The sequence below is a fragment of the Hordeum vulgare genome, chromosome 6H, assembly GCF_904849725.1.
Source record: "Hordeum vulgare subsp. vulgare chromosome 6H, MorexV3_pseudomolecules_assembly, whole genome shotgun sequence".
NCBI classification, from domain to species: Eukaryota; Viridiplantae; Streptophyta; class Magnoliopsida; order Poales; family Poaceae; genus Hordeum; species Hordeum vulgare.
The window spans coordinates 9,016,743-9,038,165 of record NC_058523.1 but is presented as its reverse complement, the minus strand read 5'-3'; the positions used below and the strand labels follow the sequence as shown (position 1 = coordinate 9,038,165).

The 21,423-nt window shown below is 43.8% G+C and overlaps 1 protein-coding gene across 1 annotated transcript; it reads right to left on the bottom strand.

The window, feature by feature from the left end:
* Positions 1 to 16,928: 16,928 nt before the first annotated feature.
* On the bottom strand, positions 16,929 to 19,033 carry LOC123406044 (indole-2-monooxygenase-like). The gene is made up of 3 exons (XM_045099543.1): positions 18,521 to 19,033; positions 17,667 to 18,104; positions 16,929 to 17,555 (listed from the first exon to the last, which is right to left on the bottom strand). The coding sequence occupies exons 1-3, from the start codon at positions 19,031 to 19,033 to the stop codon at positions 16,929 to 16,931; spliced, it is 1,578 nt and encodes a 525-aa protein (XP_044955478.1).
* Positions 19,034 to 21,423: the final 2,390 nt, after the last annotated feature.

Below are 21,423 nucleotides of genomic sequence, written 5' to 3'. Positions count from 1 at the left end.
CGGAATAAAAACCCCGAAATGATTTTTTCCCGAACGAAAGAAGACCAGGGAGCCTTTGGGCCAAGCCAGGTGGGCCCCAGGGAGCCCACAAGCTCCCACCACGCCACGAGGGGGAGGCGGCGGTGGGCAAGCTTGTGGCCACCATGATCGCCCCTGACCTAGATCTTGCGCCTATATATTCCCAAATATTTCGCAAAAAATCAGGGGAGCCTCGAAAATACTTTTCTGCCGCCGCAAGCTTCCGTTTCCGCAAGATCTCATCTAGAGACCCTTCCCGGCACCCTGCCGGAGGGGAATTTGGAGGTGGAGGGCTTCTTCATCATCATCATCGCCCCTCCAATGACTCGTGAGTAGTTCACTTCAGACCTACGGGTCCCCTCCAATGACTCGTGAGTAGTTCACTTCAGACCTACGGGTCCGTAGTTAGTAGCTAGATGGCTTCTTCTCTCTCTTGGATCTTCAATACAAAGTTCTCCATGATCTTCATGGAGATCTATCCGATGTAATCTTCTTTGGCGGTGTGTTTGTCGAGATTCGATGAATTGTGGACTTGTGATCAGATTATCTATGATATATATTTGAGTCTTTACTGATTTCTTATATGCATGATTTGATATCCTTGTAAGTCTCTCCGAGTCTTGGGTTTTGTTTGGCCAACTAGATCTATGATTCTTGCAATGGGAGAAGTGCTTGGTTTTGGGTTCTGCCATGTGGTGACCTTTCCGAGTGACAGTAGGGGCAGCAAGGCACACATCAAGCAGTTGCCATCAAGGGTAAAAAGATGGGGTTTTTATCATTGGTTTCAGATTATCCCTCTACATCATGTCATCTTGCTTAAGGCGTTACTCTGTTCTTATGGACTTAATACACTAGATGCATGCTGGATAGCGGTCGACGTGTGGAGTTATAGTAGTAGATGCAGAAAGTATGGGTCTACTTGTTTCAGACGTGATGCCTATAGAAATAATCATCGCATAGATATCGTCACGACTCTGCATAGTTCTATCAATTGCTCGACAGTAATTTGTTCACCCACCGTCTACTTGCTTTCATGAGAGAAGCCACTAGTAAAACTACGGCCCCCGGGTCTATTCACATCCATCGTTTACATCTCCGCTTTTACTTTGCTTTGTTACTTTGTTGCTTTCAGTTCTCACTTGGCAAACAATCTATAAGGGATTGACAACCCCTTCATAGCATTGGGTGCAAGCTTTTGTGTTTGTGCAGGATCTTGAGATACTCTTCCGCCGGATTGATACCTTGGTTCTCAAACTGAGGGAAATACTTACCATCGCTGTGCTACATCACCCTTTCCGCTTCGAGGGAACACCAACGCAAGGCTCCAAGGCCACGGGGGAAATCCTTTGCATACTTGCCTAGGAAGTCCCTTAAGGCGTAGCCGTAGCTGAAGGATTCCTAGTGTCGTTGACACAACCACTTCCTGGCGCCGTTGCAAGGGATACACAGCAGAACAATCAGAAGTATTTTCGGCACCGTTGCCGGGGATCCTTTTGAGGTAGCAGAAGTATTTCTGGCGCCATTGCCGGGGAGGAGGATCGCTTGCCGAGGAAGATCAAGACAATAATAATCTCCCGACAACGTGCCTATTTCTGGCGCCGTTGCCGGGGAGGAGAAATCAAGATCTATCCAAGTAGGTCTCACAAACTCTTCTCTTGCATTTACTTTTGTTGCCAGTTGCCTCTTCGCTTGCTGAAAATCTAGTGATATGGATCCTCATCCACTTGCTAGTCTCTTTATGAGACCCACTCGTGTGGAACAAATTGCTATTGAGTTGAGGGCAATTGACTATTTCTTTGGAGTTTTGCGTAAGATGCGTGAATCTGAAAATTATGAGGAAGAAATTCATGAAGTGATTCACGAGGGCTCCTTGGATGAAAAGCATGATTGCAATGATTTCACTATAAATCCTATTAGTGAAAATCATGCTAAAAATATGCAAAACCCTAATCTTGGGGATGCTAGTTTTGCTATGTCCCCTACTTGTTGCAATAATCATGATTGGGGTGATGATCTTTCTTATGATCTTGAAAATTTGTTCAAGCCTCATGATGATTATGATATTTGCGACAATATTGAAAGTGGGATTGGAGAACTCATGACTTTAGTTGTGACAATCCCACTATTTTTGAAGAGCGTCAACTTTGCATGTATGTGGATCATGAAAAGAATATCCTATGAGATAGTTACATTGTTGAATTCGAATATGATCCCACATGTAATTGCTATGAGAGAGGAAAATATTGTGGTAGAAACTTTCATGTTACCAAATTACCTCTCGTTATGTGGAGATTGCTATTTTCTCTTTCTTCTTCCTTGCATATGTCAACTATTGGTTGTCTTGATAATCTGTTTTCCTATAAAATGCCTATGCATAGGAAGTATGTTAGACTTAGATATGTTTGCCTTTCGCCTAGCTAAGGGCGTTAAACAAAAGCGTTTGTTGGAAGGCAACCCAACGAATCTATCCTTTTTCTTTCTGTTTTGTGTTTTCCACACTTCCATAATTCTGTTATGAGTTTCCCTGCCAAAGGTTATCCTGGTACAACATGGGGTGTCGATAGGTCTATGGTTTGCATTAGTTTTGGAGTAGTATGTTATGAGTTGTTTCTTAATATGACGATGGCCGGTCTTGGTGAGATAATTAATCAGCTTGTAGGGACAAATTAAGGTGCGTGCTCATAGCAGCAGGCCGGATGGAAGAGAAATCAGATTGGGCACAAGCTAGAGCGAATAGGTTCTTTCTTGTGGCTTCATTTGTTTTTGGGGCACCTAAGACATCGAAAAAAAGAAGCTCAAAAGTACAAACTTGGTTAGCTTTGTTATCTTGTAAACTTGATTTCTCCCCATGTATGTGCAAGCATCCAATGTTTTGTGATTCCATCCAGGCATTCAATCAAAGACAGACCATCTGATGTGACATGGCATGTGTGATACATAAATTGAATTTCTGGATGACGCACAAGAAAGGAATCAACTCCAAACCGATTCGCGAATACTAAGTAGTTTGATGGTAGAAGGACAATGATATCCTTAACTCACCACAGTACGTGTACTAGACTAGACGTTGGTACTCATATTTTTCTGTATTTATTTCAGTCTTTTCGGTGATGTGCATCTAGTGGAAAGAGATGTTTCCATGAACTACAAGGCGTATGTGGTGCCTTCGTCTTTCTCAAGATGCTATACATCATGTGATTGTATAGCTAACTAACACTTTTATGTAGTATTCTTCGAAGATGTGCACAATATAGCTAATAGAAACTTGGGGCTTCCGTCGATGTGTATTCTGGAAGGAGACGTTCCCATCGACTACAGAGACATTTGTGGCCACTTCGTCAATCTCAAGATGATGTGTCGGCTTAGTCTCTTGGAGGTGCTCGGGGATAGCCTGTATATGTGCATATGTATGAGTGTTTATGTTAATATTGTGTTCAAAAAATCCAATCCTCAATGTTTTAGACTCATAATAACTTTCCTTACTTTTATCTCATATGTAATTTTCCGTAAAAGAGTAGAGTAAAAAGTAGCAATACGTTTTTGGTCTTTTTTGGCTCTCATTACATGAAATACTTACAACTCCAAAAATCGAACCCTGCAAGCCACACAAATAATGTAAAAACAACTCAACGCTGCTGGTAACTTGGAGAGATTGCTATTAGTGCAACAACAAGTAGCTCAAGGTCCATCTCAGCGACGATTGCATGGCAGTGATGGGATCGGGTAAATAATTTTTTCCCTCAGCCTTTTCCAATACAGTACCCATTTGATCACACACAAACACACACACACACAGGGTGCAGAATAAATTATTCCTCACTCGAGGTAATTTTACGACCATTTCATAAGTAAATTAATTTGAAATGCAAATAGATACATTTATATTGATTAACTACAGAAAATTTGCCATAATAAAACAAAAATATAGATCATAAGACCAGAAAAATCACATTTTATGTATAGTTTACACTATGTTTTTATGTTTGTAATTTTACGTGACATAAAATATTTTTTACGGTGACTATGTATTTTTTACGGTCTCTTTTTACGTATGAGATAAGATTAAAATTTAAGAAACGTAAAATTACGGTGTATTAATGTGAAAATAGAGGGGGTGAAGAATAACTATTCCTCACCCAGGGTGACGAATAGTGCGACCCTATATATACTTCAATTTACTGTATTACATATGAAATACAAATAGTTACATTTATATTGAATCACCACGTAAAATTTGACAAAAGAAAATACATAATATAGGTCACAAGATCAGAAAAAAATTGAATTTATTGTATTTTTTGCACTACTTTGTATGTTCGTAATTTTACATGACATAAAATATTTTTACGTTGATTATATTTTTTTACAGTCTTTTTTTACGATTTACGAAACGTAAAATTACGGTGCATTGATGCTAAAATAAAGAGGGGTGAAGAATAATTATTCCTCACCCGGGGTGACGAATAGCGTACTTGAATAGCGCACTTGGAAGGTTGAAATCGTGGCTAGCTATTAGGGCGTGGCTGGGCAACAACAGTGGTATACTTGGAAGGTGCGAATGGTGGCTGGCTGTTAGGACGTGGCTGGGTAATGAATACCTATTTCTAACGGGTTGAGCAATTGTAAACCGGATATGGTGATGAGTTGATCAACGGCTGATGCTCTAGGTGCCCAGGGGGCCCCAAACATTTTACCTGATAAGTAGGTAATAAAGCATACATCCAACATACGCTCCAGTCTTATATATCATGATCCCGACTAAACTTATTTTTGCACAAGTGTTGGGACAAGAATGAGATTTTCCTTGACTGTGACGCCGAATGACTCTGCCATATTGATTTTTACTGTCCCTGCAGATAGATCCCGGTTGAAATGGTACATGAGGTTTGCCAACATTATCTCAACAGTGGCTATTCCAAAGTTCATACCTGGACACACTCTTCGTCCAGTCCCAACAGGCAAATAATGAAAATTGTTTTCCATGTAGTTAGGAATCATGGTGCTTCCAACATTTACCATGAAGCGCTCGGGCATGAACTCCTCTGCACTCTCCCAGTAGGCAGGATCCCTTGCTAGAGCCCATCCATTGATGATCACACGGGTACCAGATGGTATGGTGTACCCTTCTATGTCGCAGTCTGCCGTGGAGAGGTGTGGCGCGAAGAGCGGCACGGGACTGTGTAGCGTGAGCGTCTCTTTGATAACACCCATGAGGTAGATCATGCCATTCAGATCCTCTTCGGTAACCATTTCCTTCCCCTCTTCTACGCTCATCACCTCTGCTTGGAGCTTGGTCATCACCTCTGGATTTTGGATCAGCTCAGCCATTGCATAATCCAGCACTATGAATGATGTGTCCGACCCACCTATGAACATGTCGTGCGAAAATAGAGATCACCATTTTTACATGTCAGTATATTACTTCCTCCATCTCATAATATCACTATATATAACAAACAATCATACAGGCAAGAAAACTATCTAAATCATATAAATAAGATTTTTTTGAATAAAATATATAAGAACAAGAGGATCGCCAAGGTGGTGCTAGCGACGAGACGGTGCGGGGATCGATGATGGTTAGGATGGGGACGGGAAGGCACTGAGTAAACCACACCTACACATATGCAAACTAAGAAGATAATTTGAGCTCAGATTGCATATAAGTCAAATAAACTCCCACATAATTACTCCCAAACTAAAACCCAAAATCACTATAATTATAGAGCATTGCACGAGCTAATCTACCAATGAGAAATGAAAGAACAAAGTTGCTAACCTTTGTGAACACTTGGATGAATGGGGTGCCTCAAATCTTGACAAATCTAGGAAGAAATTGAGGATGAACTCGAGCAAAGGAAGAGAACAGAGGAGAGAAAGGAGAAAACAGAGATCTTGGGATCGGGCTGGATGAAGCACTATTTATAGCGATACTTTTAGTCCCGGTTGGTAATACAACCGGGACTAGAGATCTATATTTAGTCCCGGTTTGTATTACCAACCGAGACTTATGGCCCTCGCATGGGCCCCAACCTGACGCAACCCTGCCACCACCCCTTTAGTCCCGGTTGGTAATACAAAACAGGACTAGAGGTTCCTAATAAACCGGGACTAATGCCTTGCCTCATGAATCGACACTAATGGAAGCATTAGTCCCGGTTTAAAAATCACCTGGGACTAATGCTTCGAACCAAAGGCGCCTTTTCTACTAGTGGACCTGGGCGGGTTGGGCATTCATGACCATGAGGTCAATAATAGGGCCCTCATCGATAAATGATCGTTTAAGTTATTGACGGAAGATGGTATACGACAAACCCTCCTAAGAAGAAAATATGTGGGTTCAAATGCGGTATCCCAACTATAATGGAAGCCTGGGGACTCTCATTTTTGGGTGGAACTAATGGCAACGAAGAAATATTTCTTCCGCTATGGTTCCTTCTCGATTAAGGATGGCTCAGAAATTAGATTCTCGGAGAATAAGTGGCGAGGCAACGCTACACTCCGGAGACAATATCCAGCTCTATACAATATTGTGTGTCACAAGGGTGATACTATCGCCAAGGTTTCGGAATCATTTCCACCAAACATGAGGTTCAGAAGGGTCTAATTGGACCGACACTCCACTCATGGAACATACTGCTCCAGCGGTTAACCACGGTACAGTTGTCACAAGAGTCCTATGTATTCCGTTGGAACCTACATGGGAATGAGCAATTCTCAGTAGAGTCTATGTATAGAGCTTCGATCCAGTCTAATGTGCCAGTTCATAATAATAAGAAAATCTGGGAGATGAAGATACCTCTTAAGAATAAAATCTTTGCATGGTATCTTCGTCGCAAAGTCATTCTTACTAAAGATAACCTTATTAAACGGAATTGGCATGGAATTATGCAATGTGTCTTTTGTCCGCATGATGAGACAATTAAACATTTGTTCTTTCAATGCAAATTGTCTCGTTCTATATGGTCAGTCGTTTGAATAGCTTGGCTTGTATCCTCCTTGTAGTGTTGCTAATATATTTGGCAACTGGTTACATGGAATTGATCACAAGTTTAGAATTCTTCTTAGGATGGGAGCGCTTGCCGTGATTTAGTCATTGTGGCTATGTAGAAATGATAACGTTTTTAACGATAAAAGTACTTCTCTTATGCAGGTTATCTACAGATGTACTCAGACGCTTTGTTTATGGTCCTCTTTACAACGAGTGGAGAATCGATACCTATTTACGAAGGTGTGTACACGATTAGAGGTTTCAGCAAGGGATACTTTTACCCAAAATGGGTGGTACCATGATCTTAGGATTGGTCCACTTATGGCTTAGGCGTTATACATATTCTTCACGTTTCTTTGTATTTCGCCTTCTTGTTTCTTTTTAACTTGGTGAGAGGACTTTATTGATAGTGTGCATTTTAGTTATGCAGAGACCAGATGTAATGCTTACATCTTTTAAGTAATAAATGCCCCTTTTCAAAAAATATACTAAGGAACAGTATAGATTAATCCTCACCGCTAAATCTTCACCTCTCCTTTCTTTATTTCTTCATATGCGGCCCCAACTAGCCACGACCATGTACCCCAAGTCCCAATCTGACTTCCTAACCCTATGCTTACATGACCAATCGTTTTTGGCGAGTGCTAGGTGTCCGCGCGCCGGCCCAACAGTTCGACCGACCCTGCCCCAGCCACCCGATGCAGCAGCCCCAACCGTTTGATCTGTGTGCGTTAGCTTTCCCCACCCCCTTCTTCCTCTCTGCGCTCAGCCCCTTGTCGCCTAGGCATCTTCCTGGCCGTCGGCCACCACCACCTCACGTGGACCTCCTCCCTCCGTCACCCGGTGTTGGTGGATGCGTTCTTCATCCTCGCCGTCGATGTTCGCCGTCCTCGCCGCCACCTGTACAGCAGGAAGCCGTCACCCCCTCGCAGCAAAAACGGTGCTTTCTTGAATCACGCTGATGCCCTCTGTCATTGCGGCACCTAGCAACGGATGTCTTAGCATAACCCGTCGCTGCATTGCCGTGCGTCGGTCGTACCTCTCAATGCCGATGCTTGCACCATTGGCGCATCGGTTGAAGCTTTTTCTCATATTGGTTGAAACTTTTTTCATGTCGGTTGAAACTTTTTTCATAGATTGAAGCTTTTCACCGTGCTGATTTGAAGCTTTTTTCAACTACAATCAAAGCTTATTTTGTAAACGGTTGCAACTTTTTTCGTCTTCGAGTGTCTGGTTGAAACTTTGTATATCTTTTGGTTGAATCTTTTTTCACCTATGGTTGTAGCTTTTTTTCGTAAAGGTTGCAGCTTTTTCAGTTGATAGTGGCTGGTTGAGGCTTCCCCCGTTGATGGTTGAAGCTTTTCTATATTGGCTTGAAGATTTTTTTTCGTCAGTGGTTGCAACACTCACTTAAGTGGTCGTAGCTTTTTTTTGTCTCTAGTTCCAGCTTTCTACTCTTTGGTTGTAGCTTTCACGAAAGCCGGGTGTAGCTTCCGACGTTGCTGGTTATAGCACTGCCCTCATCTTGTTTTACACCTTTCGCTAGGTTGAAGCAAGAAAAAGGTCGTCGCTCATAGCTAAACGTGGGCATACCCCAGGCCGGGCCTGGTTTCAGGTCGGGCTTTAGAAAGCCCGAAATGAAAATCCCAAGCTCAAGCCCGGCCTGACCCGGCCAAAATATGAATATTCAGGCCCGAGCCTAGCCTGAATGGACAAAAAGATGAATTTCGGACCAGGCCAGGCTAGGCCTCCGTGTAAAATGGCTATTTTCCCAACCCTGAGCCCGACCCGAACAACTGACCGGGCCTAGTTTCCAAGACCGAGCTCGACCCGAACATAAAGCTTGTCCCGACCTGGCCCGGGGTTTTCAGGCCGGGCTCGGGTAGGGTCACCAGGCCAGGCTGCCCATGCCCAGGTTTACTCGCAACGCTGTAGTTGGCTGCAGAAGCCCAACAAGGATAGTTTGGAGTACTAGTGGGGGTTGGTCCTTGCAGCAGCAGTGGTGAGGGCATGCAAAAATGTGGTTCTGGTGGGGAGGTAGAGATAAAGGAGGGGGAAGAGGTCAACCTCAAGGGTGTCGCATCCATGGCTGAGATGCTCGCCATCAATGCTGGAGCGCGTGAGGTTGGTGTCGAGCAGGATGTGGAGATGCGTTCGGAGATGATGTGAAGAATAAGAGCAGGAGGAAGACAACCAGAAAGTGCTAAGGTGGGCCTATATGGGGCGAGCGTGCTAGGCTGGAGGATCGCTCCTTAATCGAATGCATCGAACGCGTCCGGCGCAACGATTCAACCGACACGTCATGATCAAACGTTTCCATGCTACTAACTATGCTTTAACTGGATCAAACTTTACACCAACTTGCGAAACTAACACAGGACACGAGTACCTAGTCTATACCTACTAATAAAGGAACTATTGCTTCTCTCCGTACATCATTAAAATTACCCCCAAAGTTGACATAAGTTACCCACTATGCCACCCTTAAGTAAAGAAAATGTGAAAAAAAAACCAAGTCATCGTGTGCTTTGCTATTATAAAGGGACTATAATAATGTATATTGAATAGAAATCCAACGTAGTGGCTAAGGCATGTCTGTTCTAGACAGCACACCAGAGTTTGATCCCCACGTTGCACAATCTTTCTTTTTCATTTTCTCACGCACCATCCTCCCTTCATGAGCCGGGCTGGCCCATTTGTGGGGTTGGACTCCTCTGTTTTCTTCAATTTCGTTCTTCTCTTTTTTTTCTCATTATGTTCTCTTCCTTCTTTAAATTAATCCAGGATTTTCGAATTTCAAAAGTGTTGAGTTCTAAAAAAATGTTTGAGAAATTATTAAAAATGTATGCGAATTCATTTTTTTAGGAAATCATAAAAGTTTTGTGGTATCATACAATATTGGTTTATTTGTAAAAAATCATGATTTGAAGAAAATAGTCGGGAAATGACCATGTTCATGATTTTAAAAAATTATTGTGTGTTCAAAACATATTCGGGAATCTGAAAAAAGTATCCATCAACTTTTAGGAAGTGTACACAAAAAGTAAAAAACAATTTTTTTTAAAAAAATTGTTCCTCAATTTTTTAAAAAGTTGAGTGAAAATGTCTGTTGAGTCAAAAAATGCTCATGAATTTCAAAACTTTTCATGCATTTCAGAAAATCTCCGTAAACAAAACTAGTGTTTGTGATTTTTTGAGAAATCCAAAATTTCAAAAAAATGATGATTTAAAAACAGTTCACCGATTTAAAATCTTTTATATCTAGGATTTGATTAGATTTTTGGAAGTCTTTATATGTATAGACGCAGGAGTAGTTCGTGGTTGATGGTATTTGTTTTAAATGTTTTAAGTATTCCCTTACGCAACATAATGACAAGTGTGGCATGCAGTGGCAAGCTCATAGCCTTGGAATTTAGCACGTTGAATGTATTGTGATCACGTGAACATCGCGACCATCATCTGAGAAGGTGGGAGAAAAAGTTAAGTGGCAACATGATGAACCACCATGTTAAAATAGATGATGCTCATATGTGAGGGTATTGAGTCAATCCTCAAAAACATTACGCTTATATGGTTATTGCGCATAATAAAAAAAAATCCCGTTGCAAGGACATATTTGCTAGTATTACTCAAACACGTAGATACTAACTAACTCCTGGTTTAACACTACTAATCAATCAAGATTATTCCTAACATGGTTGAGATCTCGAGGGAGAGGAATCTACAACGAACGGTACAGATAGAGGGTACTGCATAGCTCGAACCTCAAAAAAGGTAATCAATTTAGGTCTTCGAAGATCATGGAAAGGTTGAGCTGCCCCTTGGGGGGGGGGGGGCATTGGCCCCCTTACCCGAGTGACGCTGCACAAGTTTTTTTGAGTGTGTCATTACAACGACAGTAACTAATGGAGTTCTCGACCTAGTGGGTAACAACTAGTTGTCAAACTAGAAGATAAGAGATATGAGCTTTCAATCATAATCCTTACAGCCCAGACACATGTTTCCAAGTCGTGGACAATGAGTTTGTCTGCTAACACAATATCTGCTTCAAAGCAATCCAGTCGTTAATATAAACAGACAAGATTTAGTCATGCATTTTTGTTGTTAAGACAATACCTGCAGAAACATATTTATGGAATTTGAAGATCAAATATGGCAACTGAGCAACAAATCTTGTACTAAGAGTTCGTTTACTTGTCTTCTCGTGTTCCTATTTGCTTGCAATGCAAAGCACACACGACTCACCCAGTAAAGGGAGGTCTAGAAACTTTTAACCGTATAGGAAACCACAAAATAATTATACACGGCTGCAAGATCAGGATTGGCGATGGACTTCTCATAATCCATGATCCTCGTCGCAAGGTGCTGGCTTAGGTACACTGCAGTGTTAACCGCCTCTACATACTCCACATTGATCTTGGGCAACTCATCTGCTGCGCCCCGCACCGCAGAGAGGAATCCAAGAGGTGGCATGCCCGTTAGGGCATCTAAACTTCGATGTTGTCTGCAAGCTCGCGTCCGATGATATAGTTCGCAGCCTGGTGCACATTTCTCAGATGGATCAACTGTGTGACGCATGCCTTGCGGTAGGTACGTAGCGCTACACACCATTTGCCAAGGATGCAATGTGGTGTGATCCAAAGGTGTTGGACCTGGTACATGCCGTTGTGCGGCCTGATCACGCTGCCAACACCTGGTGTGAAAAAGATGTTTCTCCTCCTCGTCGATGATCACAACCGCTTCATGTGGTTGTTGATGCCCGAGGCAAAAGATGAAGCCGTAACGGCCATGCATGGATTCAAGTGGCATCAAAGTTGAGAAGAAGACGAAGCTAGGAGCATGCGCATCGAACGAGGCGGCGAGTTCAACTCCAACGACTTCGCGGTCTATTGTGTGGAGAGGGGTGTCTAGCGGCAATTCTCCGTGCCCTACTCCTCCATAGAAGAGCGGCATTGGAGGCGGAAACAAATGATCATCTCCATGGCCCGGAGCATACTTAAACCCATGTCAATGTCGTCATGTTTCGGGGGTGAAGCGGTCTCCATAGTTTTTTATCTGAACAAGGTGGTCTACGGGCTTCGACAACACCCCGCGCATGGAATTTGAAGCTTGATAGGACTGTTGCAACTCGGCTTCCACTAGAGCGCATTCAAGCACGTTGTCATTTTTGATAAAGGGTGAATTTATTAACTCAAAATAAAGCATCAAGTGGGTACAAAGATAATAATTACATATCCGGCCTCTGCATAAGGACTATGATGCACATAGTCAAGACCGACGCGCACACACAAATAAACACGCCTTAAGCGCCGCCGTCACCGGATCAAACCACCAAAGGATGGATTCTAGGTTTTCACCCTGAAAAACAAGTCTGAGCACATCCAATTAAACAATGTCTTCAACAAGCTAATGATGCAAAACCGTCGCTATTGGCAGGTATAACCAACTCATGTCAAACCTAGGGTTTTCACAACTGAAGACTTGGTACTCAAGAAGCACCACCAAATCGGAGTCAATACTATGTTGTCACCACCATTTTTCCACGATTCCAAGAACCACATACCCTGGGCTAGAAATCCGATGGCGGCCCGCTGCACAACCATACCCTTTGTGTCAAGTCGTCGTCGATAGGTTGTATCAAATAGGTGAAGGAAAACTACAAGAGTGAGAGCCGCCAAAACTGCTAAATCCTTCTGACGGCATCCCGCAATTACACAAACATGCGTGTAGGAGGCTAGGAGCCGTGGGTAGCAGCAACCGGATCTGAAGAGAGAAATTCTAACGAAGAGCCTTTAGTGGCCGCCGTAATTCCGCAACTCGAGAGGATGGTCGATGCTGCCACAGCCAGGGCCATGACACTGAAGGGGTACCTTATATTTCAAGGGGTGTATTAATTTATCATTTACTAGTCGTGCTAAGTAACGATGATACTGACTGGATAGATTAGTATATCAATTTATACAAATTACCTATGACGAAACAAGTACTCATACAGGACGTGACATGTTTGCACCCGAGCTCAGTAAAATCGAGAAACATTTAAACAATGTTCCAAATATCTGAATATTTTCATGGTAAACTTTGACAAATGTTTTAAGAGCTTGTAAAATTTCATTTGTGGATTCGTGGCACAAAAAAAAAATCGATACTGTGAAATGCTACTTTCGAAAGCATTTTGGAGCACTGATTTTCTTTTTGCCACGACTTCTATAAATATGATTTGGTGATGTCATTTTACAAGCTCTAAGAACATTTGTCAATGTTTGTCATAAAAAAATTAGAACTTTTAAACATTTTTTAAATGTTTAGAGTTACTGCTCATCCCGAGCTCATTTGACATCCGGTGTAGAAGGAGACTTCCCTACTCATACATCTTTTTATCAGTCGACTTTATCATTTCAAATCTCTAATGTAAATACTCACCCCACACATGCATGTAGTAACATGTCAGTTTACTCAATCGTGCATAAAATAATGCCGAGTGGATCTCATAAATCATTGACGCATTGTCCAATGCCTCTTGAGATTTGCATTTGATCGGCCACCATGTGGACACAGTAGCCATCTAGGTCAAGATCAAATAGAACTAGTATAACTTTTTTTTTCGAAAAGGAGGATGCCCCCGGCCTCTGCATCTGGGAGATGCATGCGGCCATTTTATTGATTATTCTTAAGGACCTTACAAAGTAGAACAACAATATGTCTGAGTCCGTCATCTTGGCAACATCTGCCGCTACCCTATCCATATGATGAAGGGGTGCAAGCCGGACCATATACTCAGACCTCTCACCTAAGCCTAACATCTAAAGCCGGAGTCCCCGACCGAGCCATCTACCGGGTCCGGGGCACAAACCGGTCTGACTCACTCACATGTGTCGTCGCCACCATATTCCACTGGTCCATCTTCAGAGCATATTGAGGTGTCAACCTTAGCAAGTCCTCCATCATCGACGCCACCATGACGCCAAACGACGACCACCACCTACGCGAGCCTTGGAAGGTCTTCCGCGATGGACGCCACCACGACGCCAAACGACGACATCCACCTACGCGGGTCCATCTCCAAGCAACGGACGTAGATCCATGCTAGGATAGGTTCGCACCACCGCCGTCGCCCACCACCCCCAAGCGCCACCCAACCCCAAGGTTCCCAAAGCGGCGCCTTCAAGAAGGTAATGACACCGTGAGTGCCGCCGCCGCCCAACAAAGTTAGGTCTTTCACCCGGGAGACCTAGGGGAAGGGGAAGTGAGGAGATCAGACCATACCGACGCCTCCAAGGAGGGGAACGCCGCCCAAAGAGTCGCCGTCGGCGCGGCCGGCCATGGCCGGCCAGGGATTTCGCTCGGACTAGATCCCCGCCACCAGCAGCGCCTCCTGCACAGAACCGGTAATCAAGGGAAGCGCGGCCTGACCAGTCTGGCCCCCACACCGAAAAGAGGAGGAGGGGAGGCGCCAGATCGCGCGCACCGACCGTCGCAGAAGCCGGCGCCAGCCGCCAACGACCACCGGGATCCCGCCGCCCTTACGGCCAGGACGCCAGATCCACCGCCCGTACAGCTACTCGCCAGAGCCTGCCGTGCCTTGCCAAAAGGAGTCGCCGCTCCAGATCCGGGACTCCCCGCGCAGAGCCAGGGCAGCCGAGATCCCGCCACCACCATCCTTGGCTCGTCGGGCTTGCCCGGTGGCTGCCTCAGGCGGCAGCGAGGAGGTGGGACGAGGTGGGGAGGGGGCCGAGGCGGCGCGGCTAGGGTTCCCCCGCCACCGCCGGGGGAGGCGACACGGGGTCGCGCGAGAAAGGTTAGGTCGGTCTAGTATAACTAGCACTATAATTTTGTAAAGGATTGCACAAGAATCTCCCCGTACAACAGAGCATAGATTATTATGACCACATCATTATAGGTTCTTTGTTCTACGGAAATCCCTTTTGGAGCTCGGCCTCCAGTGAGGCCTCCAAATTCAAATTTAAAATTTCATAAAAATTCATATTTGTAAATTTCAAAAATTTCTGAAAAAAATAAAGATATACATGAAGACATAACACACATGTGTGTAAATTTTCAGTTCAAAATACATTGAAATGAGGGCTATGCAAAAAGGATAAATCTGAGGCTGTTTAACACATGATACTATTCATCCTCTCAGGCCACGGATTTGTCTTTTTTGTACAGGCCGCAACTCAAGGTATTTCATCATGAATTTTTACACACATGTGGGTTACATCCTTACATACATGCATATTTTTTTCAGAATTTTTTGAACCATAAAAAATTGAATTTAATTTTTTTTAAAATAAAGGCCTCCCTGAAGCTCGGCCTCCAAAACGCCTCTCTCCTTTGTTCTATAGCTATATGATACGAAAGATTCGTACGGGGGCTTGTACTAGTATATTTGGAGCTGGACAACGTTTGACTCCTGGCCGAGGTAGCAGCTGGTAGCTAATAGGAACTTATGTTAACGCCTTCTTCTGGTACCGATGAAATTTTATCAATTTGTTGGACTATATGGCCTCCTCCTCCCCTGCCAAAGGTTATCCTCGTACAACATGCGGTGTCGAAAGGTCTATGGTTTGCATTAGTTTTGGAGTGGCATGTTATGAATTGTTCCTTAATATAACGACAGCCGGCCTGGGTGACCTAATTAATCAGCTTGTAGGGAAGTCAGATTGGGGCACAAGCTAAAGCGAGTAGGTTCTTTCATGTGGCTTCATTTGTTTTTGGGGCACCTAAGACATAAAAAAAAAAAGCTCAAAAGTACAGACTTGGTTAGCTTTGTTATCTTGTAAACTTGATTTCTCCCCATGTATGTTCAAGCATCCAATGTTTTGTGATTCCATCCAGGCATTCAATCAATGACAAACCATCTGCATGTGTGATACATATATTGAATTTCTCTGTGACGCACAAGGAGGGAATCAACTCCAAACCGATTCGCGAATACTATGTGGTTGGATGGTTAGAAGGACAGTGATATCCTTACTCACCACAGTACGTGTCCTAGACTTGACGTTAGTCCTTGTATTTTTCTGAATTTATTTTAGTCTTTTCGGCGATGTGCATCCAGTGAAAAGAGATGTTTCCATGAACTACAAGGCATATGTGGTGCCTTCGTCTATCTCAAGATGCTATACATAATGTGATTGTATAGCTAACTAACACTTTTATGTAGTATTCTTCTAAGATGTGCACAATATAGCAAATAGAAACTATGGGGCTTATGTCGATGTGTATTCGGTGGGAGGAGACGTTTCCATCGACTACAGAGGCATTTGTGGCCACTTCGTCGATCTTAAGATAATGTGTCGGTTCAGTATCTTGGAGGTGCTCGGGGATATGATGTGTGTGCATGCGTTCATAAGGATGAGTGTATGTGCATATGTATAAGTGTTTATGTTAGTATTGTGTTCAAAAAATCCAATCCTTAATGTTTTAGACTCCTAATTATTTTCTGTATTTTTATCTCATATACGTCATTTTCCGTAAAAGAGTAGAGTAAAAAGTAGCAATATGTTTTTGGTCTTTTTGGCTCTCATTACATAAAATAGTTACAACTCCAAAAATCGAACCCTGCAAGCCACACAAATAATGTACTAAAACAACTCAGCGCTGCTGGTAACTTGGATAGATCGCTATTAGTGCAATAACAAGCAGCTCAGGGTCCATCTCAGCGACGATTGCATGGCAGTGATGGGATCGGGTAAATATATTTTTCCCTCGGCCTTTTCCAATACAGTACCCATTTGATCAATATATCATGATACACACACACACACACACATATATATATATATATATGTTGTCATGTTGAGCTTACAACAAAGGCACAATATCGATGCATACAACAATAGTGATTGCAACCTGACAAGTAGGTAATAAAGCATACATCCAACATACGCTGCAGTCTTATATATCATGATCCCGACTAAACTTGTTTTTGCACAAGTGCTGGGACAAGAATGAGATTTTCCTTGCGACCCACTGTGACGCCGAATGACTCTGTCATATTGATTTTTACTGTCCCTGCAGGAAGATCCCAGTTGAAGTGGTACATGAGGTTTGCCAACATTATCTCAACAGTGGCCATTCCAAAGTTCATACCTGGGCACACCCTTCGTCCAGTCCCAAAAGGCAAATAATGAAAATTGTTTCCCATGTAGTCAGGAATCATGGTGCTTCCAACATTTTCCATGAAGCGCTCGGGCATGAACTCCTCTGCACTCTCCCAGTAGGCAGGGTCCCTTGCTAGAGCCCATCCATTGATGATCACACGGGTACCAGATGGTATGGTGTACCCCTCTATGTCGCAGTCTGCCGTGGAGAGGTGGGGCACGAAGAGCGGCACGGGACTGTGTAGCCTGAGCGTCTCTTTGATAACACCCTTGAGGTAGATCATGCCACTGAGATCCTCTTCGGTAACCATTTCCTTCCCCTCTGCTACGCTCCTCACCTCAGCTTGGAGCTTGGTCATCACCTCTGGATTTTGGATTAGCTCAGCCATTGCACAATCCAGCACTATGAATGATGTGTCCGACCCACCTATGAACATGTCCTGCGAAAATAGAGATCACCATTTTTTCATGTCAGTATATTAGTTATGTTTAATTTCTTATGTGTCTAAATATATATACGGTTATTAATTTAGGATGATATGCATGCATACCACCAAAACGGCCTTGACGTTTTCTCTCGTGAGGTTGTACTCTTGTTGAATGGAGAGCAACACATCGATGAAATCTGTCTCTGCGTCTTTGTTGATCTCATGGTCCAACATGGTGTTGTTGGTGTGGTCGTCGATGATCTCATCAAGCAAGTCATCCCATTTCTTCTTTATTCTCTGCGCCCTAGCACACACCATCCTCCTTACCACGTCCAGCCTTGCCAACTTGGGGAAGTAGTCCTCCAGGTTGAACCCACCTATGAGCATCGAACTGGTCTCTACCAGCTCACGGAACAACTCGTTTCGACCGCCGCCTCTGAAGGACTTTCCCGACACAGCATGGCAAATAATATCAGTGGTGAAGGAGCTAAGCAGCTTACTAAGGTCCACTACGGTGCTCCCGGCGGCTGCCTCACGGATCCTCGCCATAGCGTGTTGTACCTGTCCATCATTCAGCCATGGATGGATAAGTGGATGATCAATAGGGAGCATCATCATTCAGCCATGGATGGATAAGTGGATGATCAATAGGGAGCATCATCATATACCATGAATTTATTATAAATTTTCATACAGAAACACATAGTCAACACTACCACTACCTAGGAACCCAGTAACCACCACAACTCACAAGGTTTGTTGCTAATTAAGTAGCCTCTCTAGTCGACAATATATCAACCCCGGAGACAAATTTCTTCTCTATATTTGATTTGATGATTAATTATTCAAAACATGTTATTAATTAGTTTGTCTTGAAAGAAAAAAGAATACTAAAAAAGTCCTTTCCACGCATTAATAGAAAAGCCTTGTTCTTGGTGACATATTGCAGAAACTAGTACTCAGAAACAAATAATTACCTCTTTTTCACGGGCAACACGGTAGGAGCCAACTTTCTTGGAACTGAGAAGATGTGTTGCAACGATCTTTCTAATCTGGCGCCAGTGATCCCCGTATGGGGAGAAGGCCATATCAGTTGATCCATAGAAGAGGATGTCAGTCATGGCGGACTGCACCCGGGACGCAAACGCATGGTCGTGCGTGCGAAGAACTGCCATGGCTGCTCGAGCGGACGACACGACGAGACTGGGGACGGTGCCAAGGCGTAGAAGCATGACATCGGGGCCATGCTTCTCGGCGAGGTTGCGGAGGGAAATGTGGGGCAGTGAGCCGACCAGGTGGAGGTGGCCGATGAGAGGGAGCTTGTAGGGAGGCGATGGGAGTTTGTTGAGCAGCTTGTCTCCTGCTCTACTTGTGCTTGTCGTGGATGTGGCGAACCCAGCGATGATGAAGAGGAGTACAAGAGGGAATACAACGAGCACAAGGACTTGGGGAGATGCATGCTCTTGGAGGCCGTCAAGAACTTGAGCCATGGCTAACTAGCTAGCTTGCTTACTGTATTGACCAAACTTTCTAGTGCCATGGCTTAGTGTTTGAGTTTCCTCGTAATTTATAGCCCAAGTTCTACTACTATCTTTCTTGTTTTTCTTGAGAAATTTCTCTCCTAAAGTATCATTTATCTTGTCCTCTTGTGATGATTTCTCTAGTCTAGTGGAAATTGGTTTGGAGTTTCCATTAAACATAGTACGTACAATTGAACTCGCTCATACACATTAGCATACACTCAACTCCATAAACGCACGCATGTTATATTTTATGATCATCTTTGAAAGATTCAACCGGCATAGCATCTCGAGATTGACGAAGTCCCATAGACGCCTCATAATTGATGAAACGGCTCATTCCATTGAAAGAACATTGCGGAAAAAGGCTAAAATAAATCTAGAAAAATGTGAGCAGCAACGTTAAGTCTAGGACCTAAAATCTAATGGATTGAGTATATCGTTGTTCCTCTATCCATCCAATCATAGATTGGTACGCGAAATCGATTTGGAGTTTATTCCCTCCTTGTGCGTCATAAAGAATTCAATTTATGTCTGGCACATGCCACGTCACATCAGATGGTCTATGATTGATTGAATGCCTGGATGGAATAACAAAACATCGGATGCTTGAACATACGTACGAGAAATCAAGTTTACAAGATAACCTACCTAACCAAGTTTGTACTTTTGAGCTTCTCTCTTTCGATGTCTTAGGTGCATAAGAAAGAACCTATTCGCTATTTTGCCCATAAGAACAACTACAGTAGGGTGGGCTGTCCGATCACTAACCGATCATAAAAATTTAACCCAACAGAATGTCTTAAACGGACGTCAAACATTGAGGCTGACCTGTATCTCTAGTATCCAATCCAAATATGAGATGGATATGGGACGTCCGGGCGCATTCGTCACGTCGAACCCATTCCTAGTTGGCCTGTCGGATCGTAGATATATTTGTTCCCATCTGCTCGCCGGACCAAACTCTAGTCACTTTACTCCACTCTCTTCCATTTCTGTCATGACTGGCAGCGGATCCGAGTCTTTCACCTTCATATCCGTCGATACGAAGCTCATCCCACAAAGACCCGAAGAAGAGATGGTCGTCCGGCTTGCGCTCCGCTGCTCCTGAAAGGAGGCCCGTGCACGGCAGTGCACGGATTCCTTTCGTCGGGAATCCATTGTGTCCGCGCAAATGGCACTTGGATCAGGCGTTGGTGTATCATTGCTACCTAAACTGAGGCGGTGAGGTCCATCTGGTGTCCAAATGAGGTGGCGGACGCGCAACCATGGCACTTCGAGTGCGGAACGCACCATGGGCGTCATCGGACGAAAACATGGCACGCCGTGCCCGCCGTGCGAGGCAGCGGGCGCGGGAGGCGGTGCAAACCATCGCGGCGGTGGACGTTGGCGAGGCCGAGTCGCACTCTCCGGTGCCCCGTATGGTGAACCACTTCAGGCGTCGCAAGCGCGTCATGGTGGATGTCGGCTCCTCTGGAAAGGGATCTGGCATCGATCTCACATCCAACGGCACCATCTGGGTTACAAAGTCTCCGACGAGGAAGAGTAGGGCATGAGAGACAGCGGAAGCTCGACTCCGTGAGCCGGCTAGTGTCTCATGTCTTATTCTACCTTGCCAGCGCCCGGATCAACACTACGCCGGCTGTCGGACATGGGCACGGCGGAGCGAGACGAGCTTCGCTTGGTATTAACTTTAAGATGCACGTAATAGTACAGATTTAAGGTATCCGGTTGTAGAATGCATTATTTGAAGCTTGACCAATCAGTGTCTGCAGACGCGCCCGAACGCGTCTGAAGGCGTTTGAGGTGTCTAATTTTTTACAAGCTCTAAGAACATTTTTCGAAGTTAGTCATAAAAAAATTAGAATTTTTTAAACATTTTTTAAATGTTTAGAGTTACTGCTCATCCCGAGTTCATTTGACATCGGGTGTAGAAGGAGACTTCCCTACTCATACATCTTTTTAACAGTCGACATTACCTAGTCGTGGCCACAGTCAGGGCCATGACACTGAAGGGGTACCTTATATTTCAAGGGGTGTATTAATTTATCATTTACTAGTCGTGCTAAGTAGCCATGATACTGACTGGATAGATTAGTATATCAATTTATACAAATTACCTATGACGAAACAAGTACTCATACAGGACGTGACATGTTTGCACCCGAGCTCAGTAAAATCGAGAAACATTTAAACAATGTTCCAAATATCTGAATATTTTCATGGTAAACTTTGACAAATGTTTTAAGAGCTTGTAAAATTTCATTTGTGGATTCGTGGCAAAAAAATAATATCAATACTCTAAAATGCTACTTTCAAAAGCATTTTGGGGCACTGATTTTCTTTTTGCCACGACTTCT

What these genes read in the sequence shown, in the direction of transcription:
- LOC123406044 (XM_045099543.1), bottom strand. Translation starts at nt 19,033, where the DNA reads ATGGCTCAAGTTCTTGACGGCCTCCAAGAGCATGCATCTCCCCAAGTC. An exon ending in GTGTTGCCCGTGAAAAAGAG is followed by an intron (nt 18,105 to 18,520) that starts GTAATTATTTGT and finishes AATGATGGACAG; the next exon opens with GTACAACACGCTATGGCGAG. An exon ending in ACGTCAAGGCCGTTTTGGTG is followed by an intron (nt 17,556 to 17,666) that starts GTATGCATGCAT and finishes CTATTTTCGCAG; the next exon opens with GACATGTTCATAGGTGGGTC.